The sequence below is a fragment of the Dendrobates tinctorius genome, unplaced genomic scaffold (genome assembly GCF_039654945.1).
Source record: "Dendrobates tinctorius isolate UK_male_01 unplaced genomic scaffold, ASM3965494v1 ptg000164l, whole genome shotgun sequence".
NCBI classification, from domain to species: domain Eukaryota; kingdom Metazoa; phylum Chordata; class Amphibia; order Anura; family Dendrobatidae; genus Dendrobates; species Dendrobates tinctorius.
In genome coordinates this window covers 12,931,760-12,959,502 of record NW_027361831.1, presented here as the reverse complement: position 1 = coordinate 12,959,502, position 27,743 = coordinate 12,931,760, and the positions used below count along the sequence as shown (strand labels likewise).

Below are 27,743 nucleotides of genomic sequence, written 5' to 3'. Positions count from 1 at the left end.
TCAACCCGAGATCACGAAAAATGGAGACGCTACGGGTATCGGGAAATGGGGACTTTTTTTTAGAAATATTGGATTTTTTTAAATAAAAAAAGAACCTAGACATGTTTGGTATGTACAAATTCGTAATGACCTGGAGAATCATAATGGCAGGTCAGTTTTACCATTTGGTGAATATGGTAAAAAAAATGAATTAAAAACAGTTGTGGAATTGCATTTTTTTTGCAATTTCACCGCAGTTTGAATTTTTTGCCATTTTGCAGTACACTATATGGCAAAACCAATGGTGTCAATCAAAAGGACAGCTCATCCCGCAAAAAAAAACAAGCCCTACACGGCCATATTGAAGAAAAATAACAACGTTATGGCTCTGGGAAGAAGGGGAGCAAAAAAAAGGAACATTAAATATGAAAACTCCCAAGGTGGTGAAGGGGTTAATTGATGTGATCTACTGGGTCACTTTATTATTATGGTGGAATTACAATTTGTTTTTCACTGTTTCACTTCACTTGGGATTATTTTCTCCCCATTCTTCAGCACATTATGTGGTAACATGAAGGGAGACTTTCATAATTACATTTCATCCTGCAAAAATCCGTCCTTCATGGGGAAATAATGCTTTATGGTATTTGGGCAGAAAAAGGAAAGAAACTGGAAAAATGCCCAGTCTCCAAGGGGTTAAGAGGTGTCACATAGAGGAGATCCCAGGATTATACATTACACATCAGTAGGGCGAGTGTCTCCTGCATCTCCTCGCTCCCCGCACAGGTCATTAGGAGGGTCACCTAAGGCTCTTTCTAGCCGGGAGGGGATGGATCTGAGGAAACCGTGTTGGAAATCCGCTGTCAGAAACACATAAATGATTGGATTCAGGCAACTGTTCAGACAAGCCAGGCTGGTAGTGATAGTGTGTACTGTATAGGATATTATGTAGTCTCCATAAAGCCAGAACATTTTTAGCCAGATGTAATATGGAAACCAGCAGATGAAGAAACACGATATAACAGCGGTGATGATCCTGGAGGATCTCTGAGATCTCTGGGATCTCTTACTTTTTCTAAGTTTGTAGAAAATGGTGACATAAGAGGTGACGATGATGAGAAACGGGATCACACACATTATAACCAATCTGATCCACTGCATGGTCTGATCTAACTCTCGGTTATAAGGAGATATGTGATAATAATATAATACACACCATTCAGCTAGAGAACCTACATGGTATCTATACACATAATACACCGCACCGGCCACAGTGACGCTCAGCCCCCAGATGATCGCTGCACTGATTCTCACCAGGCTACGAGATCTATGAACTTTGGCCCAGAATGGCCACATGACGGACACCCAGCGGTCAATGCTCATGGCCGTCAGGAGGAGAACACTGGCGCTCATGTTCACATTAAACAGAAAGATGTTCACTATACAATATGCAGGATCTGGGAGGTCATCAGAGAAAAGTGCAGCCCACTCAGCAATTCTCAGGGGGAGAGATGAGCAGCACAGGAAGTCGGCGATGGCCAGGTGGAGGAACCACACGGCACTGATTGTGTTCTTCATCCTGAATCCGGCAATCCAGATGACTAATCCATTACCGATAATCCCGAGAGCAAAAACAACGCTGTATAATGTAATGGACGCCTTCTGCAGAATGTATTCATAATATTTTGTCATGTATTCATCAGGTGACCTGAGAAGACAGAACAGGGCAGACATTAGGGGAATGAAGACTTTATAGTTCCATCAGTTTCCCCCTTGTACATGGAGGACGGGGGCTGACATCACAGTGGGATCACAATGAGGAGCGTTATTTAATACAAATGTTTCCCTGTGTTTCACCTGTAAAGTCTCTGAGGTTCCCGCGATCTCCTGCACACAGCTCGGGTTTTTCTCCTCAGTATTTTGTACAATACCTTGGTTTCTGCAGAATGCAGCATGTCACTTATTTCAGCATTTTTTCTGCATTTTTCAGCCATTAAAAGCAATAGGGGAGCGAAAAACGCTGAAAAAAATGCTGAAAAATCGCAGGTATCAGTTTTGCTGCATTTTTGGTGCCAAAACCTGATGAACTTGAATCTGATTTTTTTATGCACTAAACTTTATCAGCATGAACAAGAGACAAATGTACCCCGACAACAACGCAACAAAAACTAAGCAAAACCGGGATTTTTTGAAGCAAGTTTCTTACTGCCGAGAGAGCAGGTTTTTCCTGCAGAAAAAAATTGCATCAAAAACGCAACATGTGAACATGGACTAATATAGAAGCAAACAAGGACAAAATAAAAGCAAAAAAAAGAAATTTAAAGGGATAAAAGACATAGGCAAAATAGACGGAGAATCGGGAAGGAAAAATATGGTTTATTAAGGGACATGGAGAAAAGAGAAACATTACAAATTACAGGGATAGAAGGAAAATGAAAAAGCTTGGTCTGTCCAGACAGGCAGGGAAAGGGTTACGGGACACAGATAAGATCCCTTATATATAAAACATATAGGAGGTAGGAGGGGAGAGAAGGAATGGGAAAGGCAAGGAAAGAAAAGGGAAAGGAAGAACAGCTGTAACCAGGAGGAGACAAGACTATAGAGAAATACTGACTGTTACATAATGGAGGATACTGTCTGCTGGAGTCTAATAGCGGCGCAGTTTTCATGGAATCACAGCCACTCTGCTTGGACAGTCAGACACAGCAGAACATTCATGTAAAAACAGCAGCAGAAGATACGCAACATTTACGCTACATGTGAACACGGTCTAAATGTCCAAGCAACGTGGACGTGATTCCATGAAATCTCCGCTCTCTGAGGTCTGAAGACGCTGCTGAACTCTGCGGTTTTGGTGCTTTGTTTCTCTATAGGCTTCTTCTGGAAAAAACACACATAAAACACTGTTAGGCTATGTGCACACGTTACAGATTTGCCTGTGGAATTTTCTGCTCAAATTCTTCCTCTCTTGGCAGAAAACGCAGTTAGAAATCCGCGCGTTTTTTATGCAGATTTTCATGCATTTTTCCATGAGGATTTGTAAGATAAATAATTTACCAACAAAAAAGAGAATTGTGATGTCATTTCTTTGTCCAACCTCTTCTCTTACATGCTCCATTGAAGACCATAATATCATCACACACCATGTTCTAAAGTAATGTTTACACACACAAAACTAATAGAAGTGAATCTCTATAGATATTAGTGATGGGCGAGCAGTAAAATGCTCGGGTGCTCGCTGCTCGGGTCGACCAATTGGAATACTTGGGTACTCCGCCAGAACAACAAGCCCAATGCAAGTCTATGGGAGACCCGAGCATTTTGATTGCGATCCCCCCGGGGTCCTTTTAAGGTCTAAAAACATCAGAAAATGATGGAAACACTGCTCAAATGACACGGGGACATCATGGGGATCGCCCCTGGAAGCATCCCTGATCACAGCTGTAAACAATGTTGTCAGAGGTTCATGCCATTTTTACCGGTGCACCAAAAAACATACCAAAACAGATTTTGCTGGGAAATATAAGGTACATTCTTTCCAAGTTAACCCCTTCCTGAATCCGACGTACTATCCCGTCCACGGTACCCGGGCCCGTATGACCGTGGACGGGAAAATACGTCGGGCCCTTTAATGCGATACCGCGACTTAAGTCGCGGTGATCGCATTAAAATTCTGACGCCATGTCACCTTACAGAAGATGGCGTCGGCATCCTGGGCTGCGATCCCGCCCCCCCGGCATCCAGAGTGCTGTGATTGGCTGTTCAATTCTGAACAGCCAATCGCAGCATTTCTCATTGTTTCAGCCAATCAGCTTGGCTGAAACAATGATGTCCTAGGCTGGGATCGAGTACCGATGTACTCGATCCTAGAGCCGGTGCCTGGCAATGCCAGGCATCGGCAAAAAGCACATGGATTGGCGCGATCGCCGATCTAATCGATCGCGCCAAATCGCAGTGCACAGCGGCGCTATATAGCCACTGTGCCCTGCCAGTACCGGCCCGGATCGGTGCTATATTAGCACCGATCCTAGGCTGGAGCCTGATGCAGGCCCAGCAGGAGCTGGCTGGCGCGATCGATTAGATCGGCGATCACGCCAACCACAGGGCACAGCTGCGGTCACCATGTGACCGCTCTGTGCCCTGCTGGTGACCTGGGCATGACCTGCCTAGTAATCGGAGCTGTGAGCTCTGATTCTAGGCAGTTGCCATGGTCACCAGGCAGATCAGGGATTGGTGGATCGATGTAATCATTCGATCCCACCAATGACAGGTCACAGCAGCGATGTGACCGCTCTGTGACCTGCCCCTGACCTGTCTGACCTGTCTGCAGGGGTCCTCACTCTAGCTGAGGATTCCTGCAGAGAGGTCGGACACAGCAAGAGCTCCTGTGCTGGGAATTGTGGTGCCACAGCTTGTAGCATCACAATCCCTGCAGAAAAGAAAGAAAAAACCGCCAACCGTAAGTGTTCCTGATCTCTGATCCCCTACCCAATCTATCTTCACCCCCCTTCTATCATCATCCCCCCAACCTAATCCCCCATCCCCCTTCCCCCTATTTTTATCCCCCTCCACCCCACTTTTGCGCCACCTCCGTGCGCAGCCGGCGAGCGTTGATCGGTGACGCCGTTCACCGATCAACACTCGTGCTCGCTTTTTTTCCTTAGTCCCCTTTGCGCCACCTCCGTACACACATCCTGCAGCTGCAAAACTTGGATAAGTGACACAGTTCACTTATCAGAGTTTGTACCTGCCGTTTTCCTTTTTTTTTTTTCCACCCCCCCCCCTTGCGCCACCCCGTGCGCACATCCAGCAGCCTAGTTTTGATAAGTGACACTTATCAGCTAGGGCCTGCTGTTTTAGACTTTTTTCCACAGCTTTTTCTTTACAGAAAGTTTACACCAATCACTCCCCCCCCTCACGTACACATACAGTTTTCAATAAAGTGTACACCCAAGCACCATATTTACACAAAAATGTAATCAAATTCAGCCCAACAGCGCTATTCAGTGGAGGAGGCATATGCTATACTTGCCTCCGACACTGATAGCGATTTGGATGACGATCCGACTTTTATTTTTCGGATTCTTCATCCTCTTCTTCTTCCTCTTCCCCCTCCTCATCTTCCTCCTCGGGTCCTGCGGAACCGCCACGCAGACGCTCCAGGACAGAAGGTGAGGCAGCACCCACCATGCCCGCAGCTGACCCAGTGCTCCCCGTATTGACCTCGCCCCCCCGAAAATTACGAGCCACTGATTCCTGATTTTGTGGCAGAATCCGGAATCAAGTTTGACACCACCGGCCTCACAGAAATTGACTTTTTCAAAGTTTTTTTCTCTGAGGATTTTGTTAACCTCATGGTGGAGCAAATTAATTTGTACGCTCGTCAATTTTTGGAGCAAAACCCGCGTTCAACATTTTCAAACTGGTCTCAGTTGAAATGACGCAGTTTTGGGGCCTGGTCCTCCATATGGGGATACTGAAGAAGCCGGAAATTCGGCAATATTGGAGTGTTGATATTTTATACAACACTCCAGTGTTCCGAATGGTCATGGCCCGGACGCGTTTTGAGGCCATCCACAAGTTTCTGTATTATACTGATAATGCACAGTGTCCCGCACGAGATGACCCCAACTTTGACCATCTTTTCAAAATTCGGCCGGTCATTGAACACTTCAACAAAAAGTTTGCTGAAGTGTACGTGCCCCAAAGGGACATCTGCGTGGATGAGTCCTTGGTTCACTTCAAGGGAAGGCTGCGATTCCGTCAATACCTGCTCAGTAAGAGGGCCAGGTACGGAATCAAACTCTATAAGTTGTGTGAGAGTACCTCAGGGTTCATCCACAAGTTTAGAGTTTACGAAGGGAAGGACACCCGGATTGAACCCCCTGAGTGTCCTCCTTTCCTGGGAGTGAGTGGGAAAATTGTGTGGGATTTGGTGCACCCACTGCTGGATAAAGGTTATCACCTTAACACTGATAACTTTTATACCAGCATCCCACTCTACAAATCCCTCTCTGAGCGACGTACAGCAGCTTGCGGTACTGTCCGCAAAAATCAGAGAGGCCTCCCAAAGACGCTACTTGGGCAAATGCTCCGAAAAGGTGAGAGCAGAGTCCAATGTAGCGACAACCTGCTGGTGGTCAAGTACAAGGACAAGAGAGATGTCCATCTCTTGACCACCATACACGGTGATGGCAGTACCCTCTGCACTGTACGGGGTACCTCTACACAGGTCCGCAAACCGACATGTGTAGTGGGGTACAACAAAAACATGGGGGGCGTTGATCTCTCCGATCAACTCCTCCAACCGTACAATGCATTGAGGAAGGCCAAGGTGTGGTATAGAAAGCTGGCCGAGCACATCGTCCAAATGGCAATGCTCAACGCATTCCTGCTGTCACAATGTGCATGCCCCAGCGATACGTCGTACCTTCAGTTCCAGGAGGTAGTGGTTAAGGCCCTGATATTTGGCGCTCAGGAAGGAGCGGGCCCCAGTACTTCTGGAACTGAAGGTGCTCGTATTGTCCCAGGTCAGCATTTTCCGGGGGGTGGTCCCACCAACCCCAAGAAAAGGTAAGCTGCAAAAAAGGTGTCGAGTGTGTTACAAAAAAGGAATACGCAGGGACACCACCTATCAATGCGACACCTGCCCTGAAAAACCTGGCCTGTGTATGAAGGATTGCTTCAAATTGTACCACACCTCCATGCACTACTAATTTACATTAGATTAGTTGGGGGCACATCTAGATTTGTTCTTTGGGGGTCTAGTATCCAAAATGATGTCGCATGTGGTTTTTTTTCCTGTTTAGGCACATCAGGGGCTCTGCAAACGGAACATGACGTCAGCAGACCGTCAAAGTCTGCATTCCAAAACAACACTACTTCCCTTTCGAGCCCCGACGTGTGCCTAAACAGTTTTTTCCCACATGTGGGGTACCAGAGTACCCAGGACAAATTGGACAATGACTTTTGGGGTCCAATTTCTCCTGTTACTCTTGGGAAAATTAAAAATTGGGGACAAAATGATCATTTATGTTGGAACAAGACAGGATTTTATATTTTCACGCCCGGGCATTATAATCTTTAGTGAAACACTTGGGGGTTCAAAGTGCTCACCACACATCTAGATAAGTTCCTTAGGGGGTCTAGTTTCCAAAATGGGGTCACATATGGGGGGTTTCTACTGTTTAGGAACATCAAGGGCTCTGCAAATGGAACATGACGCCCGCAGACCATTCCATCAAAGTCTGCTTTCCAAAACATCATTACTTCCCTTTCGAGCCCTAACGTGTGCCCAAACAGTAGTTTTCTCCCACATGTGGGGTATCAGGGTACTCTGGACAAACAGGGCAAATTGGACAACGACTTTTCGGGTCCAATTTCTCCTGTTACTCTTGGGAAAATTAAAAATTGGGGACTAAATGATCATTTATGTGGGAACAAAACAGGATTTTATATTTTCACGCCGGGCATTATAATCTTTAGTGATACACTTGGGGGTTCAAAGTGCTCACCACACATCTAGATAAGTTCCTTAGGGGGGTCTAGTTTCCAAAATGGGGTCACTTGTGGGGGGGTTTCCACTGTTTAGGCACATCAGACGCTCGGCAAACGCGACATGGCGTCCGATCTCAATTCCAGCCAATTTTAGTTTGAAAAAGCCAAACGGGGCTACTTCCCTTCTGAGCCCTGTCATGTGCCCAAACAGTGGATCCCCCCCCACATATTGGGTATCAGCGTACTCAGGACAAATTGGACAACAACTTTTGGGGTCCAATTTCTCCTGTTACCCTTGGGAAAATAAAAAAAATTGTTGCTAAAATATTTTTGTGACTAAAAAGTTAAATGTTCATTTTTTCCTTCCATGTTGCTTCTGCTCCTGTGAAGCACCTGAAGGGTTAATAATCTTCTTGAATGTAGTTTCAGTAGCTTCAGGGGTGCAGTTTTTAGAATGGTGTCACTTTTGGGTATTTTCTGCCATTTAGACCCCTCAAAGTGACTTCAAATGTGAGGTGGTCCCTAAAAAAAAATGGTTTTGTAAGTTTTACATATAGTAATTAAGGTTGAAGGGAGACTTTAAGTCCATCTAGTTCAACCCATATCCTATCCTAACTTGCCCTAACATGTTGATCCAGAGGAAGGCAAAAAAAACCCATGTGGCAAACAGTAAGCTTCACATTGGGGAAAAAAATTCCTTCCCGACTCCACATACGGCAATCAGACTAGCTCCCTGGATCAACGCAACACTAAGGAAACTAGTGTATATACCCTGTAATATTATACTTTTCAAGAAAGGCATCCAGTCCCTTCTTAAATTTTAGTAGGGAATCACTCATTACAACATCATATGGCAGAGAGTTCCATAGTCTCACTGCTCTTACAGTAAAGAATCCGCGTCTGTTAGTATGCTTAAACCTTCTTTCCTCCAGATGCAGAGGATGCCCCCTTGTCCCCGTCACAGGTCTAAGAGTAAAAAGATCATTAGAAAGGTCTTTGTATTGTCCCCGCATATATTTATACATTGTAATAAGATCACCCCTAAGCCTTCAATTCTCCAAACTAAATAACCCCAAGTGTAATAACCTGTCTTGGTATTGCAGACCCCTCAGTTCCCTAATAACCTTGGTCGCTCTTCTCTGCACCTGCTCCAGTTCAGCTACATCCTTCTTATACACCGGAGACCAGAACTGTACACAGTATTCTAAGTGTGGTCGCATTAGTGACTTATATAGAGGTAAAATTATGTTCTCATGAGCATCTATGCCTCTTTTAATGCATCCCATTATTTTATTTGCCTTTGCAGCAGCTGCCTGACACTGGCCACTAAATGTGAGTTTGTCGTCCACCCATACACCCAGGTCTTTTTCAGAGATAGTTTTGCCCAGTGTTTTACAATTAAGCACATAATTATACATCTTGTTCGTTCTACCCAAGTGCATGACCTTATATTTATCCCCATTAAAGCTCATTTGCCATTTATCAGCCCAAGCTTCTAGTTGACATAAATCCTCCTGTAATATAAATATATATTGTCCTCCTCTGAATTGATTACCCTGCAGAGTTTAGTGTCATCTGCAAATATTGAAATACTACTCTCTATGCCCCTTACAAGGTCATTAATAAATATGTTAAAAAGAAGCGGGCACAATACTGACCCCTGTGGTACCCCACTGCTAACCGTGACCCAGTCCGAGTGTGCTCCATTAATAACCACCCTTTGTTTCCTATCCCTGAGCCAGCTCTTAACCCACCTACACATATTTTCCCCATCCCCATTGTTCTCATTTTATGTATCAACCTTTTGTGTGGCACTGTATCAAAAGCTTTTGAAAAGTCCATATACACCACGTCCACTGCATTCCCTTGATCCAGTCTGGAACTTACCTCTTCATAAAAGCTTATCAGATTAGTCTGACAGGAACGGTCCCTTGTAAACCCATGTTGAAATTGGGTCATGAGGTTATTGGTCTGCAGATACTCCAGTATAGTATCTCTTAGAAAACCCTCCAGGATTTTACCCACAGTTGAGGTTAAACTTACTGGCCTATAATTTCCAAGTTCAGTTTTTGTCCCCTTTTTGAATATTGGCACCACATTTGCTATACGCCATTCCTGTGGCAAAGCGCAGGCATGAGGAAGCCTTCTGCACTGCCTGTGACAGATTGCTGATCTGTCACAGTGATCTGTGATGTGACAGATCAGCGATCTGTCACAGGACAGTGATGTCCCACCTGGGACTATTTAATAAAGTTAAAAAAAATAAAAAAAATATTCCCCCAAATAAATCCATTTTTTGGAAATAAAAAAAAAAAACAAAAACAATAAAAGTACACTTATTAGGTATCTCCACGTCCGTAACGACCCGCCCTATAAAACTGTCCCATTAGTTAACCCCTTAAAGAATAAAAATAAAAAACGAAGCAAAAAATAATGATTTATTATCATACCGCCAAACAAAAAGTGTAATAACGCGCGATCAAAAAGACGCATATAAATATCCATGGTACCGCTGAAAACGTCATCTTGTTCCGCAAAAAACGAGCCGCCACACAGCATCATCAGCGAAAAAGTAAAAAGTTATAGCTCGCAGAATAAAGCGATACAAAAATAATTATTTTTTATATAAAATAGTTTTCATTGCATAAAACCGACAAAACATAAAAAAACTACCTAAATGAGGTATCGCTGTAACCGTACTGACCCGAAGAATAAAAACGCTTTATCAATTTTACCGCACGCGGAACGGTGTTAACGCACCCCCCCAAAAGAAATTCATGAAACGCTGCTTTTAGTTCATTCTGCGTCCCAAAAATCGGAATAAAAAGCGATCAAAAAATGTCACGTGCCCGAAAATGGTACCAATAAAAACGTCAACTCATCCTGCAAAAAATAAGACCTCACATGACTCAGTGGGTCAAAATACGGAAAAATTATAGCTCTCAATATGTGGTGATGCAAAAACAATTTTTACAATAAAAAGCGTATTTTAGCGTGCGACAGCTGCTAAATATAAAAACCGCCCTAAATAGTAAATCAAACCCCCCGTTATCACCCCCTTAGTTAGGGAAAAATAATAAAATATGGATTTATTTCCATTTTTCCATTAGGGTTAGGGCTAGGGTTAGGGTTAGGGCTGAGATTAGGGTTAGGGGTGTGTTGGGGTTCGGGTTGGAGTTAGAATTGGGGGTTTCCACTGTTTGGGCATATCAGGGGCTCTCCAAATGCAACATTGCATCTGTTCTCAATTCCAGCCAATTCTGAGTTGAAAAAGTCAAATGGTGCTCCTTCCCTTCCAAGCTCTGACATGCGCCCAAACAGTGTTTTACCCCCACATGTAGGGTATCAGCCTACTCAGGTCAAATTGCAAAACAATTTTTGGGGTCCAATTTCTCCTGTTACCCTTAGGAAAATAAAAAAGTTGGGGGCAAAAATATCATTTTTGTGGAAAAAAATGATTTTTTTATTTTCACGTCCGAGCGTTATAAACTTCTGTGAAGCACTTGGGGGTTCAAAGTGCTCACCACACATCTAGATAAGTTCCGTGGGGGGTCTAGTGTCCAAAATGGGGTCACTTGTGGGGAGTTTCAATAGTTTAGGTACATCAGGGGCTCTCCAAATGCACATGACACCCGCAGACCATTCCATCAAAGTCTGCATTCCAAAACGTCACTACTTCCCTTCCGAGCCCCGACGTGTGCCCATACAGTAGTTTTCTCCCACATATGGGGTATCAGCATACTCCGGACAAATTGAACAACAACTTTTGGGGTCCAATTTCTCCTGGTACCCTTGGGAAAATAAAAAAAATGGTGACTAAAAGATCATGTTTGTGGAAAAAATACGAATTTTTTATTTTCACGCCCGGGCGTTATAAACTTCTGTGAAGCACTGGGGGGGTTCAAAGTGCTCACCACACATCTAGATAAGTTCCTTAGGGGGTCTAGTTTCCAAAATGGTGTCATTTGTGGGGGGTTTCCACTGTTTTGGTACATCAGGGGTTTTCCAATCGCGACATGATGTCCGATCTCAATTCCAGCCAAAAACGTCAAATGGCGCTGCTTCCCTTCTGAGCTCTGCCATGCGCCCAAATAGTGGCTTACCCCCACATGTGGAGTATCAGCGTACTCAGGACAAATTGCACAATAACTTTTAGGGTCCTGTTACCCTTGGGAAAATAAAAATTGGTGTGAAAAGATCATTTTTGTGGAAAAAATATGATTTTTTAATTGTACCGCTGTACGTTATAAACTTCTGTAAAGTCCTTGTGGGTTGAAAGTTCTCACCACATATCTAGATAAGTTCCTTGGGGGGTCTAGTTTCCAAAATGGGGTCACTTGTAGGGGGTTTCCACTGTTTAGGTACATCAGGGACTCTCCAAACGTGACATGGCGTCCGATCTGAATTCCAGCCAATTTTGCATTGAAAAAGTCAAACGGCGTTCCTTCCATTCTGAGCTCTGCCATGCGCCGAAACAGTCGTTCCCCCCCACATATCAGGTATCAGCGTACTCAGGACAAATTGTACAATAACTTTTGCAGTCCAATTTCTCCTGTTACCCTTGGTAAAATAAAAAGAATTGAACCTGAAATATTTTTTTTGTGAAAAAAAGTTAGATGTTCATTTTTTTTTTAAATATTTAAAAAAATTCCTGTTACGCACCTAAAGGGTTAATAAACTTCTTGAATGTGGTTTTGAGCACCTTAAGGGGTGCAGTTTTTAGAATGGTGTCACTTTTGGGTATTTTCTATCATATAGACCCCTCAAAGTGGCTTCAAATGTGATGTGGTCCTAAAAATAAAATGGTGTTGTAAAAATGAGAAATCACTGGTCAACTTTTAACCCTTATAACTTCCTAACAAAAAAATTTTGGTTCCAAAATTGTGCTGATGTAAAGTAAACATGTGGGAAATGTTAGTTATCAAGTTTTTTGTGTGCCGTATCTCTGTGATTTAAGGGCATAAAAATTCAAAGTTGGAAAATTTTCAAAATTTGCGCCAAATTTCCGTTTTTCTCACAAATAAACGCAAGTTATTTGAATGAAATGTTACCACTAACATGAAGTACAATATGTCACGAGAAAACAATGTCAGAATCACCGTGATCCATGGAAGCGTTCCAGAGTTATGACCTCATAAAGGTACAGTGGTCAGAATTGTAAAAATTGGCCCGGTCATGAACGTGCAAACCACCCTTGGTGGTGAAGGGGTTAAACACTCCTCCAACCTTCTAGCCATTTTCTCCCCCAGCACAGCTGCACCCTCCCCATTGAGGTGCAGCCCGTCCCTAGTTTTGTTGTAAAAATTAGAAATCGCTGGTCAAATTTTAACCCTTATAACTTCCTAACAAAAAAAAAATGTTGTTTCCCAAATTGTGCTGATGTAAAGTAGACATGTGGGAAATGTTATTTAGTAACTATTTTTTGTCACATATTTCTCTGTTTTAAGGGCATAAAAATTCAAAGTTTGAAAATTGCAAAATTTTAAAAATTTTCGCCATATTTCTGTTTTTTTCATAAATAAATGCAAGTTACAGCGAAAAAATTTTACCACTAAAGTGAAGTACAATATGTCACGAGAAAACATTCTCAGAATCGCCTAGATCCGTTGAAGCGTTCCAGAGTTATAACCTCATAAAGGGACAGTGGTCAGAATTGTAAAAATTGGCTCGGTCATGAACGTGCAAACCACCCTTGGGGTGAAGGGGTTAATGACTTGTATATAAGGCAAAATAAATAACCCCAAACCAAAATGTTCCTCCACCACTTGGGCTATGTTTAGATGCAGTATTTTTGAAGCATTTTTCAACTTTAACATTGCTTTCAACCAAAACAAATGCATTCACTGGGAAATGTCATTGTAACATTTAACAACCCTAGCTGGCCTTGTGGTGTGTGACACATAAGCAGACACATCTTGTTTCATTTATGAAGGAGGGACTCACAGTCACAGAGCCTATTTTTACAGGGGCATCAGTCAGCATTAATCTTCTTAAATGGCCATTATTAAACAGTGGGTCTCCTAAACAGATACAGCCTATGCAGTGAGTGGATGGGCTGCCAAGAATTATGACACAGCCCTTGGGGATGTACATATTTTTTGTATTTTGGTGACGGGCATCATAACACCCTTGCCAAAACAGAGAGTGGCCGGAGCATGTCTGGATACGTTCACCCTGGTGTTCAAGTGGTGGTGGACAGTGAGGATAAGGAGAAGGAGGACAACAAATAGCCAAAATCAGGAATTGTATACCCATGTTTGGTTGTGAAGAGGTGCATGGGAATACACCTCCCAAAAAAACACTACATTGGAGTTTATGCTTCGCTGTCATCATTTGGTGGTGTCGAGAAGTCAGGCCCATTCCATCTCTTGATCATTTTTTTCTTTTTTAAGAGTCAGCCTGTCTGCATTTTCCGTAGAAAGGTGAATGCGCTTATCTGTGGTAATGCCACCAGCAGCACTAAAAACCCTCTCAGACAAAATGCTAGCTGCAGGGCAGGCCAGGACCTCCAAGGCATAGAGAGCCAGCTCATGCCACGTGTTCAGCTTGGATACCAATAATTAAAAGATGCAGATGAATCACGGAGGACATTGGTACGGTCAGCAAGGTACTTCCTCAGCATCTTAGAAAACATTGCATTCCTTGTGAGATTACCCCACGCCACAGTGCATGGGCAATGGGAGTGTGGCGCCCCTGAGGCTTCAGTCGCCACAGAGGTACTGCACCTTCTCCTAAGGTGTGGTACCCCACCATCCAGGTAAGGTGGGAACTCCCTTCCACATTCCAACACCTGCACCCCACACACAGGATAGTTCAGCAGGGACCCATCCATGCTTTATGCTGGAAAGGTCATAGGGTGCCTTTTGTGGTCCCTGAAAGATAGAACAGTTCGGAATGAAGGAGACAGAAGGACGGTGGGAAGCAGAGATAACCCTTCCAGTCCATAGCGCAAAGGCCAGGGCCCGATCCCCGAGATTGATCGGAACTTTTATATTCAGCAACAGACACCGGTGGAGCAGTGAGCCGCTAACGCCTTACTCCCATCATAGACTTGAGACACAACAGCACCTGAATAGTGAGCTAGGACTCCTTAGTGAGGAGTCCCCGATAGAGGCTACAGCTGTCTGTCATACAAGTAAGGGTCATAGGAACCCGAGACAAGAGGTACTTCAGGGAACCACGGTACTGAGGAGCTTCACACTACAAAGCGCGTTGGAGGAGACATTCAGGAAGGTACATGTTGGTGGAGTGTTGTAGGGAGAATCCTATCTTATCTGGAGGTTGGCTGAGGCCCTGACCCGAAGGACACAGTGCGGAAGCAGGTATCTGTGTGAACTGCAAACAGTGAGTAAAGCTTTGGAACCGCATACTTCGGTGTCCTCCAGTTATTCCAGCACCGTTACACCTGGGTACCTGCCCCTACACCATCTGCGCCTCCCCGCCATTACTACATCTACTCTGCCCTGGGACTACAGCTCCACCTGTGGGGAGCTTTACCATATAAGCTGCACATACCATCAGTCCCAGCGGATCTGTATGCAGCGTTGGCCTAACACCATATTTGCCAAACACCACGGGTGGCGTCACAAACTATTCTACCATTAACTACATCTCCCCATTACTTGGGCGCCCAGGGCCACGGACCGGGTAATCGCTGCTGTGACACATCCCCCTGACACCAGCCCGGTACCGAGTACCCCACAGCCCTGGGAGGGCGACCCAATTTTGGCGTCACGAACAGGATGACGAGACCCGATGCCATCGGGTTCTGTGTGCCTTGGATTTACAATTTTTGAAAATGTGCCAAAGACCAAATTTAATAGAGTGTGACATGAATCTTAAAAATGGCTGATGGCGCGGAGAAGAAGGGCGTGAAGAGATGGGAGGTCCTAAGAAAAGACCGCGAAGAGTATTGGGCCTTCCCTGCCTGAATTACTATGTGACAGATGCATGGCCCACCCCTCCCCCGAGGGGTTCGTATACTGGCTTGGTATGGAGGTGCTGGAAGACGCCGCCCCTGGAAGGAGGGGCAGAGGAAGCCAGTGGCAAGCAGAAGGGCGGAGCAAGAAGAAGAACGGCAGAGCGCCATTTTGGGAAGCAAGGGAAGGAGGCCTGCGGAGCGCGGGCCCCTGGCGCCATGGCTGACGGCTCCAACCCTGAAGCCGGCATGATTTGTCGGCAGCTACAAGAAGAGATCACCGAACTGACCACCCGTCTGCAGCTGAGAAGGGAAGCGCTGGAGAGGCTGAGACGGCACCGCGCATCGGCAGGGCTTCCACCTGCGGTACCTAGTTCCCCGGTACCCGCTGCTATACCGGACTGCCCCCGGATGGCGCTGACCTACACCTCCACCCTGACCGTGCGGCTGAGCACCACCTGCCCAGAGAAATTACCGGAGGACCTGGGAGTGGAAGCGGAGCTCCCGCTTGGACCTGACACGGCTGCGCAGGTCCCCGCAGAGACCCCTGCCGATCCGGAGCCCTCACCTGCTCCCTCATCACCTGCACCGGAGCAGTGGCCGCACCGCCGGGAGACCTCAGGTATGTCAGGCGTCCCTTCACTCGAGAAGACCCGGGGTTGCCCCACCGCTGCAGCGGATGGCCAGGTTGTGCTAGACCTGGTCTGGGACCGGGAAGCCAGTCCCCAGGGGGGGAGACACCGGAACCCCAAACGGTTGTACCGCAGGCCCCAGCAGGCGAAAGCAGGTCCCGGGAGGAGGGAGAAAATGAGGCCCATTGCCGAACTATCATCAAGCAGCTGAGCACCGGGAGAGGGAGCAGCAGAGATTGGCTGTACTGGGCCCGGATCTGAAGAGAAAAGAGAGGACCCGTGCTGGGCATTACGGTTCCCAGGATGCCGCAGGATGGGGGCAGGTCCTTAATGTTAATCAAGAGCGGAGGTTTGGATTCATTGCAGACCCCAAGAGGATAAGTGACTTATTCTTTAACCGGAGGGACGTCAAATCTCACTTGCACAAAGGACACCCTGATAGAAACCTGCAACCTGGGGAGTATGTCACCTTTACCCGCCATGAGGGGCTCAGGGGATGGTACGCCCTGAATGTACGACGTATCCCTGCAGAGTTCATCGAGAGGTACCTGCCACAGAAGCCCTTCAATGCTCCTCCACCAACAGTTACCACCCAAGCTGCCAAGGTACCTGCTACCAGGATTTCAGCTGCCCCAAAGTCGACTCCAACCCGGCAGCCTAAGAAGATCTCTGGCTTGACACCGCAGGAAGAGGACTATCTAAGAATGGTCAATGACTATCTCGAATATGGTGATGGTTCCAGTTCCAGAACCCCAGGAGGGGATCACCAGTAAAAGTAAATAAGAAAAAAAAAAGAAAATTTCTACAAATCTCGTTACCCAGGAGGGTCATTTGCACCAGTTGTGCCTTTACCTTTTTTTTATCTTGTTGCCCAGTTTGTGATTGGCAGTGTGGTTTTGAAATAGAACTGTGGAGATCATAGGCGCTGATTGGTCCAAAACTTTATTGTACATAGTTTGCACCCCTTTGGGTGCTCTCTCTTGGTTTTACATATACAACCCCTTTTGTGAAGATAACGGTTTACATATAGACTCTTTGCGAAGATGATGTTTTACATATGGCCACTTTTTGAAGAATGATGTCTACCTCAAGGGACACTGCAAGAAATCCCGGCTGGGAGCAGTATTCAACACCTTTCAGAGATTCTTGTATGTTTTATGATAAAGTATTTGATAATGTTGTGTCTTATGCAAAGTAAATGTCTTTTATAGAATGTTTTGATACAGAGAATTAGAAAAGTTTCGAGATAGAATGTGAAACTTGAATAAAGAATGTGAGAATTGAATAAAGTAACAGGTGACAGGCCAAGTACAGATGGTCAGTGTCTTGCATCCAGTAGAAAGGGAGAAAGAGAAAGCGAATAATTGATAGAAAATGTGTTGAGTATAGCACTTTGAATTAAGAATTGCACTTAAAGAAAATTTTTGAGACTAAGATAGGAAGTTAGCCTGTTTGTAACGTTTAAGAAATGTGCCTCCTACATTAGGAAGATTAGATAAGTATTGTTAACCAGCATTTAAAAACTTTTGTGTGTTCCTGTATTGTTTCTTTTGTTGTCTTGCAGCCCACGGACGTGCTGTGTTTAACGTGGGGGGTATGTGGCGCCCCTGAGGCTTCAGTCGCCACAGAGGTACTGCACCTTCTCCTAAGGTGTGGTACCCCACCATCCAGGTAAGGTGGGAACTCCCTTCCACATTCCAACACCTGCACCCCACACACAGGATAGTTCAGCAGGGACCCATCCATGCATTATGCTGGAAAGGTCATAGGGTGCCCTTTGTGGTCCCTGGCTTCGTAACACAAGAGGTGCAGAGGAGGTGGGTGGAGTTAGATATAAAAGAGAGGGAAAGTGTAGGATTACAGGTCAGTCTGAAGTAAGTCAGTCGGAGGACGCTCACTCAGTGAGGAGTGAGAATCCCTTGAAGAAGGGATGAAGGAAGGAGTGCTGCAGCTGCCCCAGTGATCTGGGCCAGCTGGCACGGGGAAGGAAGAGAAGGAGAAAGAGACATAGACTTGATACTACAGATTCCATAAGAAACATAGAACAGTTCGGAACGAAGGAGACAGAAGGACGGTGGGAAGCAGGTTGAGAAAGAGAGATAACCCTTCCAGTGCGCAAAGGCCGGGGCCCGGTCCCCGAGGTTGATCGGAACTTTTATATCCAGCAACAGACGCCGGTGGAGTAGTTAGCCGCTAATGCCTTACTCCCATCATAGACTTGGGACACAACAGCATCTGAATAGTGAGCTAGGACTCCATAGTGAGGAGTCCCTGATAGAGGCTACAGCTGTCTGTCATACAAGTAAGGGTCATAGGAATCCGAGACAAGAGGTACTCCAGGGAACCATGGTACTGGGGTGCTTCACACTACAAGGCGCGTTGGAGGAGACGTTCAGGAAGGTACATGTTGGCGGAGTGTTGGTGGGGAGAATCCAATCTTATCTGGAGGTTGGCTGAGGCCCTGACCCGAAGGACACAGTGCGGAGGCAGGCATCTGTGTGAACTGCAAACAGTGAGTAAAGCTTTGGAACCGCATACTCTGGTGTCCTCCAGTTATTCCAGCACCGCTACACCTGGGTACCTGCACCTACACCATCTGCGCCTCCCTGCCATTACTACATCTACTCTGCCCTGGGACTACAGCTCCACCTGTGGGGAGCTTTACCATCTAAGCTGCACATACCATCAGTCCCAGTGTATCTGTATGCAGCGTTGGCCTAACACCATATTTGCCACACACCACGGGTGGCGTCACAAACTATTCTACCATTAACTACATCTCCCCATTACTTGGGCGCCCAGGGCCACGGACCGGGTCATCGCTGCTGTGACACATCCCCCTGACTCCGGCCTGGTACTGAGTACCCCACAGCCCTGGGATGGCGACCCAGGAGGGTCTTAGAAAACTTTCCCAGAACTTTGCCAATGTTCCTCTGTCTCTGCTGGAGTGGACTTGTGTCTGTTTCGCCTGTCCTGCTTGGTTGGCCAACGAACTGTTATCTCTGCCGCCAGCATTTTGACATGGGAATTTTTTTTAATACTTCTGCAACAATGACCCTATGGTACTGCACCATTTTGGTACACCTGTCTGCCTCTGGAGCAAGAGATTGAAAGTTATCCTTGTAGCGTGGGTCTAAAAGTGTCACTAGCCAGTAATGACTGGTACCCAATATTTTGACAATACGAGGGCCACGGGAAAGGCAGCACAACATAAAGTCAGCCATGCGTGCCAGACTGGTAACAGGCAAGCCCTCCGTGTCCTCACCAACAGGACAACTGACCAAGGTGTCCTCCACGTTGGGATGACATGAGGCTGGGGTGTGTGAAATCACCTTGAATGGTTCCTTGATCCATATCCTCGTGCTCCGCGTGCAATGCATCCTCTTTCATTGCGAGCAGAGAGCTTTTCAGAATGCAGAAAAGTGGCATGGTGATGCTAATTATGGTGTTATCGCCGCTCACAATCTTGGTGGACTCCTCAAAGTTTTGGAGGATGCTACATATGTCTGACATCCATGTCCACTTCTGAGGTCTTATGTTTTGAGTCGAACCTGAAAAACGACAGCCTTGTTGATGCTGGTATTCATCAACTGCCCGCTTCTGCTCACAAATCCTTTCTAACATATGCAGTGTAGAGTTCCAATGCATGGGGACATCACACACCACTCGGTATGCCGGAATCTGCAATCACTGCTGAAGCACGGCAAGGGCGGCTGAAGCTGTAGCTGACTTTCTAAAATGTGCACACAGGTAGCGTACTTTAACCAGCAGATACGGCAGCTCCGGATAGCGTTTTAGAAAACGTTAAACAGCAAGGCTCAGCACATGGGCTAGGCATGGTACATGTTTCAGTTTGCCTCACCTCAGAGCCGCCATCAGGTTTCTGCCATTGTCACACACAACCATGCCTGGCTGGAGATTCAGCGGTGTCAGCCACACATCTGCCTGCTCTTTCAGAGCTGTCAACAACTCTTCAGCATTGTGCGGTTTGTCACCTAAGCAAATTAGCTTCACCACAGCCTGTTGCAGCTTTGATTTGGCAGTGCTGCAGTGCTTCCAGCTTGTGACTGATGAGCTCATTTTGTACATGGAGGCTGAGGAGGAGGTTGTGCAGGAGATGTACACAGTGGGGGCAACCCTGATTGAGGTAGGGCCCACAAACCTTTGCATCAGGAGAACGTGTTGCATCCTAAGCTCTGATTGGGTCCCAGCTTCCACTATGTTAACCCATCGAGATGTACTGTCCCTGGTCACAAGCACTTGTCCACGTGTCCGTGGTTAGGTATACCTTCCCTGTAACTGCATTGTTGAGGGCATGGGTAATGTTGTGGAACACGTGCTTGTGTAATGCCAGGACGGCACAGCGGGAGAAATAGTGGCAGCTGCGGACCGAGTATCTTAGGATGGCTGCCGCCATCAGGTTACGGAAAGTTTCCATCTCCACTAGCCTAAAAGGCAACATTTCCACCACAAGCAGTTGAGAAATATGAGAATTGAGCACTGTGGTCTGTGGGGCGTTACCTGCATTTTTACGCTTACATTCCAATGACTGGGATATGGACAACTGAAGGCTGCGCTGGGACAAGGACATGGATGTGCTTGATGATGATGCTATTTGACTGTGGGCAACGGCAGGTGCAGGGCACGAGGCATCTTCGCATGCACCTTGGACAGGGGATTGGCTTGCACGCACAACACTGGAAGAAGCTGTGGTATCACCCGCAGACACTGTTCCTGCAGCATGGGGTTGTGTCCACAAAGTCGGGAGCTTTGCTGCCATGTGCCTGATCATGCTGGTTGTGGTAAGGCTGGTAGTTTTGCTACCCCTGCTGATGCTGGCGTGACAGATGTTGCAAATGGCCTGCTTGAGGTTATCTGCAGTCTTTAAAAAAATAATCAGACTCAGGAAGACCTAACAGTTGTACTGGCAACTTCTGTCAGTTTGGTGTTACCGGGAACGGTTCTACAACTTCTGTCTGCAGCCACAACACTGCTTCTTCCTGCCTGAAGTGGTGTGACGCCTACCTCTCCCTGTGTGCTGCTGTCCTCGCTCTGCATGTCCTCCTGCCAGGTTGAGTCTGTTACTAGGTCATCCACCACCTCATCTTCCACTTTCCCACCCTGGTCCTCCTCCTGATTTTCCGGCAATTGGATCTCATCATTGTCCTCCTCTTGTGACCGTGACTGCTCAAAGATTTGTGCATCGCTACATGGATTATCATCTTACCCCGCTTCAAGTTGACCGGGCGAGAGGCACAAGTCTCCAAATGGAAAACTGAACAGCTCTTCGGAGTGTCCGAGTGTGTGATCAGTTGGCTCAGGGCAGTCAGCATGGTGGGAGGAAGGAGGATCAGGGTAAGGAATATGCGGTCCAGATTCACGGCTACTGTGACTTGACGACAGGGTGCTGGTGGATGAGTAAATGGAAGTATTATCCGCTATCCAACCAACAACCTTTTCACACTGCTCAGGCTTCAATAGTGCTGTCTTGCCGTGGTCCCCTAGGACTTTGGACACTAAGGTCCAGTGAGAAGGTGTGGATGTTTATGGTGGGCCAATTTCAGCTTGCCCACGGCCTCGTCCTGCACCATCACCATCACGTCCACTTCCCCATCCCTTGCCACGTGCCTTGCTCATTGTAAATGGACTACAATATTATACACATTCACTACAAAAGAGTTATTTGGGAGGCAACTTGTATGTGATACGTGTGCTGGAAAACCACACTTTTACCTATCTGGACTTTAGGTAAAAATGTGTTTTGCCTCATCAGATTTAATAAGTACGTTAACAGACTTAAAAAAAAAAAAAAACACAATGTCTAGGCCTAACATGGCCAAATTTTTGGCAATGATAAATGAGGCCTCTTAGGGAGATACCACAACGAAAAATGTGTGGCCTGTATTTTTATTTTTTGGCTAACTAGTGCTATATATAAGTGCTGTGACACCCAGGACCAAAAAAAAGGAAAACCGGCCTAAACTGGCCAAACTTATAGCACGCACAAATATTAGCTGGCATGGAGATACCACTACGACATACGTGTGGCCTATTTTTGGCTAAATAGTGCTGTATTTAAGTACAGTGACAGACAGCAAAAATAAAATTAAATTTAGGCCTAAAAAGACCAAAGTTTTTAGCAGATGGATGCATGAGGTGTGTACAGATATACCACACTGTAAAATACGTGGCCAGTATGTATTTTTTTGGGGGGTTCAGCAAAATAGTGTCAAGAAATTGTGTAAGACACAAAAAAAAAAATCTACTCAACCGTACCACATAAAAATTAAATATTTCTCTGCGCACTCAAAAGGGATGTTTGGGACCCCTTTAAAATTGCTGGATTTTCATGATGCGCTATGAAAAGGATCTGCTTATTGCACTGTCAATAAGCAAATGGGGGAAAAAGGGCTCTGGATTGATTTGCAATAAAAAAAAAACTCTATTAGCCCTTGCCAAAAAAATTTTCAAAGCCATTTACACCTGGGTCTAGGTATATACGGCCAATATATCCTACAGGTAGCAGCAGCAGCACCAGGAAGGGATGGACCCTTTTGATGCATGCAATGATCTATATACACACATACAGAGCCTGCAGGCCTTGCACTGATGTGTATAGAGCGACGTACACTACCCTGCCTACCTAACACTGGAACCTATATACCCTGGAATTAGTCCTTAGAAGGGCTGTTTGTTTATCTGGATTTGAGTAGTTTATGATGGTAGACCCCTCACTGACTAATAAATCCCTAATTCTGACCCTATCTCGGCAGCAGCTCTCCCTACGCTATCTCAGTCCGGAGCTGAATGCTCCGAGCAGGGCGGTGCCCTGTCTCTTATATCACAGTTGATGCTGTGCGGCCAGCCAATCACTGCACAACCACACAAAGATGGCTGCGGCATTTCATGGCCTGGCAGACAATCCCTGCCGCAGGATTGGGCCTCTGAAGTCAGCCAAAAAAGCTGGGTGGAGACCCGAGTTCCCGCTGAATAATACCGGAAATGCTCGGTGCTCGCCGAGTACAACGAGTACCGTGATACTCGGGCGAGTAACAAGTAGTGGCGAGCACGTTCGCTCATCACTAATAGATAAATCTATCTATCGATATACAGTATATCTATATACAAAGAAATCTGACCAGCACCTCCTAATGTGAACACGTGCAAGCTGACAACCTGTATTATATACAGTAGACAAAAAAGGGCACAGCAGCCCTATGCATGAATCTAGGCCATGTGAAAACACAGAACAACATTTAATTTATATTTTAATACTCAAAAATATTTTCAAAATTTTTTTAACTTACAGTAATAGATGAAAATGAAGGTTCTGATGGGTCCTGCTCCACTGTATATGCCTCTCTTTATCTATCAGCCTACAGTTATGGACACTCCTGTCCACTCCCAGGCTAAGCCTACAATTTATGGGCAGGTAGAGCTGATTACAGCCACCTGCAGGTCAATGGGAGGAGTGCAAAATCAGGCTGGAGGCAGCCAGAATCAATAGTTTAGGGTACGTGCACACGTTGCAGATTTGGCAGTACCATGTAAACCTATGGTTTATTTTCCCCAGCATGTCAATTCTTTGTGCGGAATTCGCAGCTTTTTACACCTATTCCATTATAGGAATCCGCAGGTGTAAAACCGCAGGCAAAATCCTCACAAAATCTGCAGAAAATCCGCAGGAAATGAGCAGGTAAAACACAGGTCATTTTACCTGTGGATGCGGAAAAATCTGCACCGGAATCCACAACGTGTGCACATACCCTAAATATACAGAAAACCTGGTGCTGCTGTGCTCTTTTTTGTCTATATCTATCTATAGACATATCTATCTATAGATAGAAAAAATCTGTTAGCCAGGGTCACACTTGCGAGAAACTTGCACAAGTCTCGCACCTCAATACCCGGCACTGCCGCATGCACTCGGACCGGAGCGCATAGAAATACATGCAGCCGCACACTCCGATCCCGAGTGTCGGCGGCAGTGCCAGGTATTGAGGTGAGAGACTCGTGCAAGTTTGTCGCAAGTGTGACCTCGGCCTTAAACGCAATATCTGTTTAATTAAAAAAAGGGGAAAAATTGCGTCCCCTGGAGAGCGGTGACATCTCCCGATGTGACAGCTCTCCACGGGAGATTGTCGTGGGACACTTGATATTAAATGGATTACGTTGGAACAGGGAGTATACTGTTGGTGTTTTGTTTTGTTTTTGCAGGGGATCGAGGGCGTTAAGGATTTGCTGTATGGTGAGTATGTACTGTATGTGTGTGTGTTTTTTTAATTCAACACAGTAGCCGGATGATGGGACTACTACTGTCCCATCATCAGCTAATGCTGTCACTGTAGCAAACATAGCCGGATGGGACTAGTAGTCCCATCGGATGATGCCTGCCTACAAACAGACCTGCACACACACACACACACACAGACACCCACAGACAGACACGTATGTATTCACCGCACACACATAGTCTCCACCCACACACTCATCCTCCTCCCTATCTGCAGCGTTTCTCGCACGAAACTCCACAGCAAAACGGCAGATCTTTTTAAACCTGCGGTTTTGCTGCAGATTTGAGTGACTCAATGGAAGTCAATGGGTGCAGAAATGCTGCAGATCCGCAAAAAGAATTGACCTGCAGAAAATAAAACGCTGGAAATCTGCATGTATTTTTCCGCAGCATGTGCACACCAATTCTCAAATTCCCATTGACTAACATTGGTGGGGTGCTACGCTGCAGATTTGATGCAATTGTGAGTGTCCAAAAATGCTGCGGATCCGCATCAAAATCTGCAGTGTGTGCACATAGCATTAGATTTTTAACCCCTTCACCCCCAAGGGTGGTTTGCACATTCATGACCGGGCCAATTTTTACAATTCTGACCACTGTACCTTTATGAGGTCATAACTCTGGAATGCTTCCATGGATCACGGTGATTCTGACATTGTTTTCTCGTGACATATTGTACTTCATGTTAGTGGTAAAATTTCATTCAAATAACTTGCGTTTATTTGTGTGAAAAACGGAAATTTGGCGAAAATTTTGAAAATTTCGCAATTTTCCAACTTTGAATTTTTATGCCCTTAAATCACAGAGATACGGCACACAAAAAACTTGATAACTAACATTTCCCACATGTTTACTTTACATCAGCACAATTTTGGAACCAAAATTTTTTTTTGTTAGGAAGTTATAAGGGTTAAAAGTTGACCAGTGATTTCTCATTTTTACAACACCATTTTATTTTTAGGACCACATCACATTTGAAGCCACTTTGAGGGGTCTATATGATAGAAAATAACGAAAAGTGACACCATTCTAAAAACTGCACCACTTAAGGTGCTCAAAACCACATTCAAGAAGTTTATTAACCCTTTAGGTGCGTCACAGGAATTTTTTTGAATATTTAAAAAAAATGAACATCTAACTTTTTTTCACAAAAAAAATACTTCAGGTTCAATTTTTTTTATTTTACCAAGGGTAAAAGGAGAAATTGGACTGCAAAAGTTATTGTACAATTTGTCCTGAGTACGCTGATACCTTATATGTGGGGGGGAATGACTGTTTTGGCGCATGGCAGAGCTCAGAATGGAAGGAGCGCCGTTTGACTTTTTCAATGCAAAATTGGCTGGAATTCAGATCGGACGCCATGTCACGTTTGGAGAGTCCCTGATGTACCTAAACAGTGGAAACCCCCTACAATTGACCCCTTTTTGGAAACTAGACCCCCCAAGGAACTTATCTAGATATGTGGTGAGAACTTTGAACCCACAAGGGCTTTACAGAAGTTTATAACGTACAGCGGTACAATTAAAAAATCATATTTTTTCCACAAAAATGATCTTTTCACCCCAATTTTTATTTTCCCAAGGGTAACAGGACCCTAAAAGTTATTGTGCAATTTGTCTTGAGTACGCTGATACCCCACATGTGGGGGTAAACCACTATTTGGGCGCATGGCAGAGCTCGGAAGGGAAGCAGCGCCATTTGACGTTTTTGGCTGGAATTGAGATCGGACATCATGTCGCGATTGGAAAACCCCTGATGTACCAAAACAGTGGAAACCCCCCACAAATGACACCATTTTGGAAACTAGACCCCATAAGGAACTTATCTAGATGTGTGGTGAGAACTTTGAACCCCCAAGGGCTTCACAGAAGTTTATAACATAAAGCCGTACAATTAAAAAATCATATTTTTTCCACAAAAATGATCTTTTCACCCTCAATTCTTATTTTTCCAAGGGTAACAGGACCCTAAAAGTTATTGTGCAATTTGTCCTGAGTACGCTGATATCCCACATGTGGGGGTAAACCACTATTTGGGTGCATGGCAGAGCTCGGAAGGGAAGCAGCGCCATTTGACGTTTTTGGCTGGAATTGAGATCGGACATCATGTCGCGATTGGAAAACCCCTGATGTACCAAAACAGTGGAAACCCCCCACAAATGACACCATTTTGGAAACTAGACCCCCTAAGGAACTTATCTAGATGTGTGGTGAGCACTTTGAACCCCCAAGGGCTTCACAGAAGTTTATAATGCCCGGGCATGAAAATAAAAAAATCCTATTTTTTCCACAAACATGATCAATTAGTCCCCAATTTTTTCATTTTCCCAAGGGTAACAGGAGAAATTGGACCCCAAAAGTTGTTGTCCAATTTGTCATGAGTACGCTGACACCACATATGTGGGAGAAAACTACTGTATGGACACACGTCAGGGCTCAGAAGGGAAGTAGTGACGTTTTGGAATGCAGACTTTGATGGAATGGTCTGCGGGTGTCATGTGCGTTTGGAGAGCCCCTGATGTACCTAAACTATTGAAACTCCCCACAAGTGACCCCATTTTGGACACTAGACCCCCCACGGAACTTATCTAGATGTGTGGTGAGCACTTTGAACCCCCAAGTGCTTCACAGAAGTTTATAACGCTCGGACGTGAAAATAAAAAAAATCATTTTTTTCCACAAAAATGATATTTTTGCCCCCAATTTTTTATTTTCCTAAGGGTAACAGGAGAAATTGGACCCCAAAAATTGTTTTGCAATTTGACCTGAGTAGGCTGATACCCTACATGTGGGGGTAAAACACTGTTTGGGCGCATGTCAGAGCTTGGAAGGGAAGGAGCACCATTTGACTTTTTCAACGCAGAATTGGCTGGAATTGAGATCAGACGCCATGTTGCATTTGGAGAGCCCCTGATGTGCCCAAACAGTGGAAACCCCCAATTCTAACTCCATCCTGAACGCCAACACACCCCTAACCCTAATCTCAGCCCTAACACTAACCCTAGCCCTAACCCTAGCCCTAACCATAGCCCTAACCCTAACCCTAACCCTAGCCCTAACCCTAATGGAAAAATGGAAATAAATACATTTTTTTTTATTTTATTATTTTTCCCTAACTAAGGGGGTGATAAAGGGGGGTTTGATTTACTATTAATGGCGGTTTTTATATTTGGCAGCTGTCGCACGCTAAAATACGCTTTTTATTGTAAAAATAGTTTTTGCATCACCACAACATATTGAGAGCTATAATTTTTCCGGATTTTGACCCACCGAGTCATGTGAGGTCTTATTTTTTGCGGGACGAGTTGACGTTTTTATAGGTACCATTTTCGGGCATGTGACATTTTTTGATCGATTTTTATTCCGATTTTTGGGACGCAGAATGAACAAAAACCAGCATTTCATGAATTTCTTTTGGGGGGGTG

General features: G+C 45.3%; 1 protein-coding gene across 1 annotated transcript; it reads right to left on the bottom strand.

Moving 5' to 3' along the window:
* Window positions 1–639: 639 nt before the first annotated feature.
* Window positions 640–23,407, bottom strand: LOC141052972 (N-formyl peptide receptor 3-like). The gene is made up of 2 exons (XM_073550302.1): window positions 23,334–23,407; window positions 640–1,687 (listed from the first exon to the last, which is right to left on the bottom strand). The coding sequence occupies exon 2, from the start codon at window positions 1,669–1,671 to the stop codon at window positions 715–717; it is 957 nt and encodes a 318-aa protein (XP_073406403.1). The 5' UTR covers window positions 1,672–1,687; window positions 23,334–23,407; the 3' UTR covers window positions 640–714.
* Window positions 23,408–27,743: the final 4,336 nt, after the last annotated feature.

Excerpts from the sequence above, each read along its gene's own strand:
- LOC141052972 (XM_073550302.1), bottom strand. The coding sequence starts at position 1,671 with ATGACAAAATATTATGAATACATTCTGCAGAAGGCGTCCATTACATTA.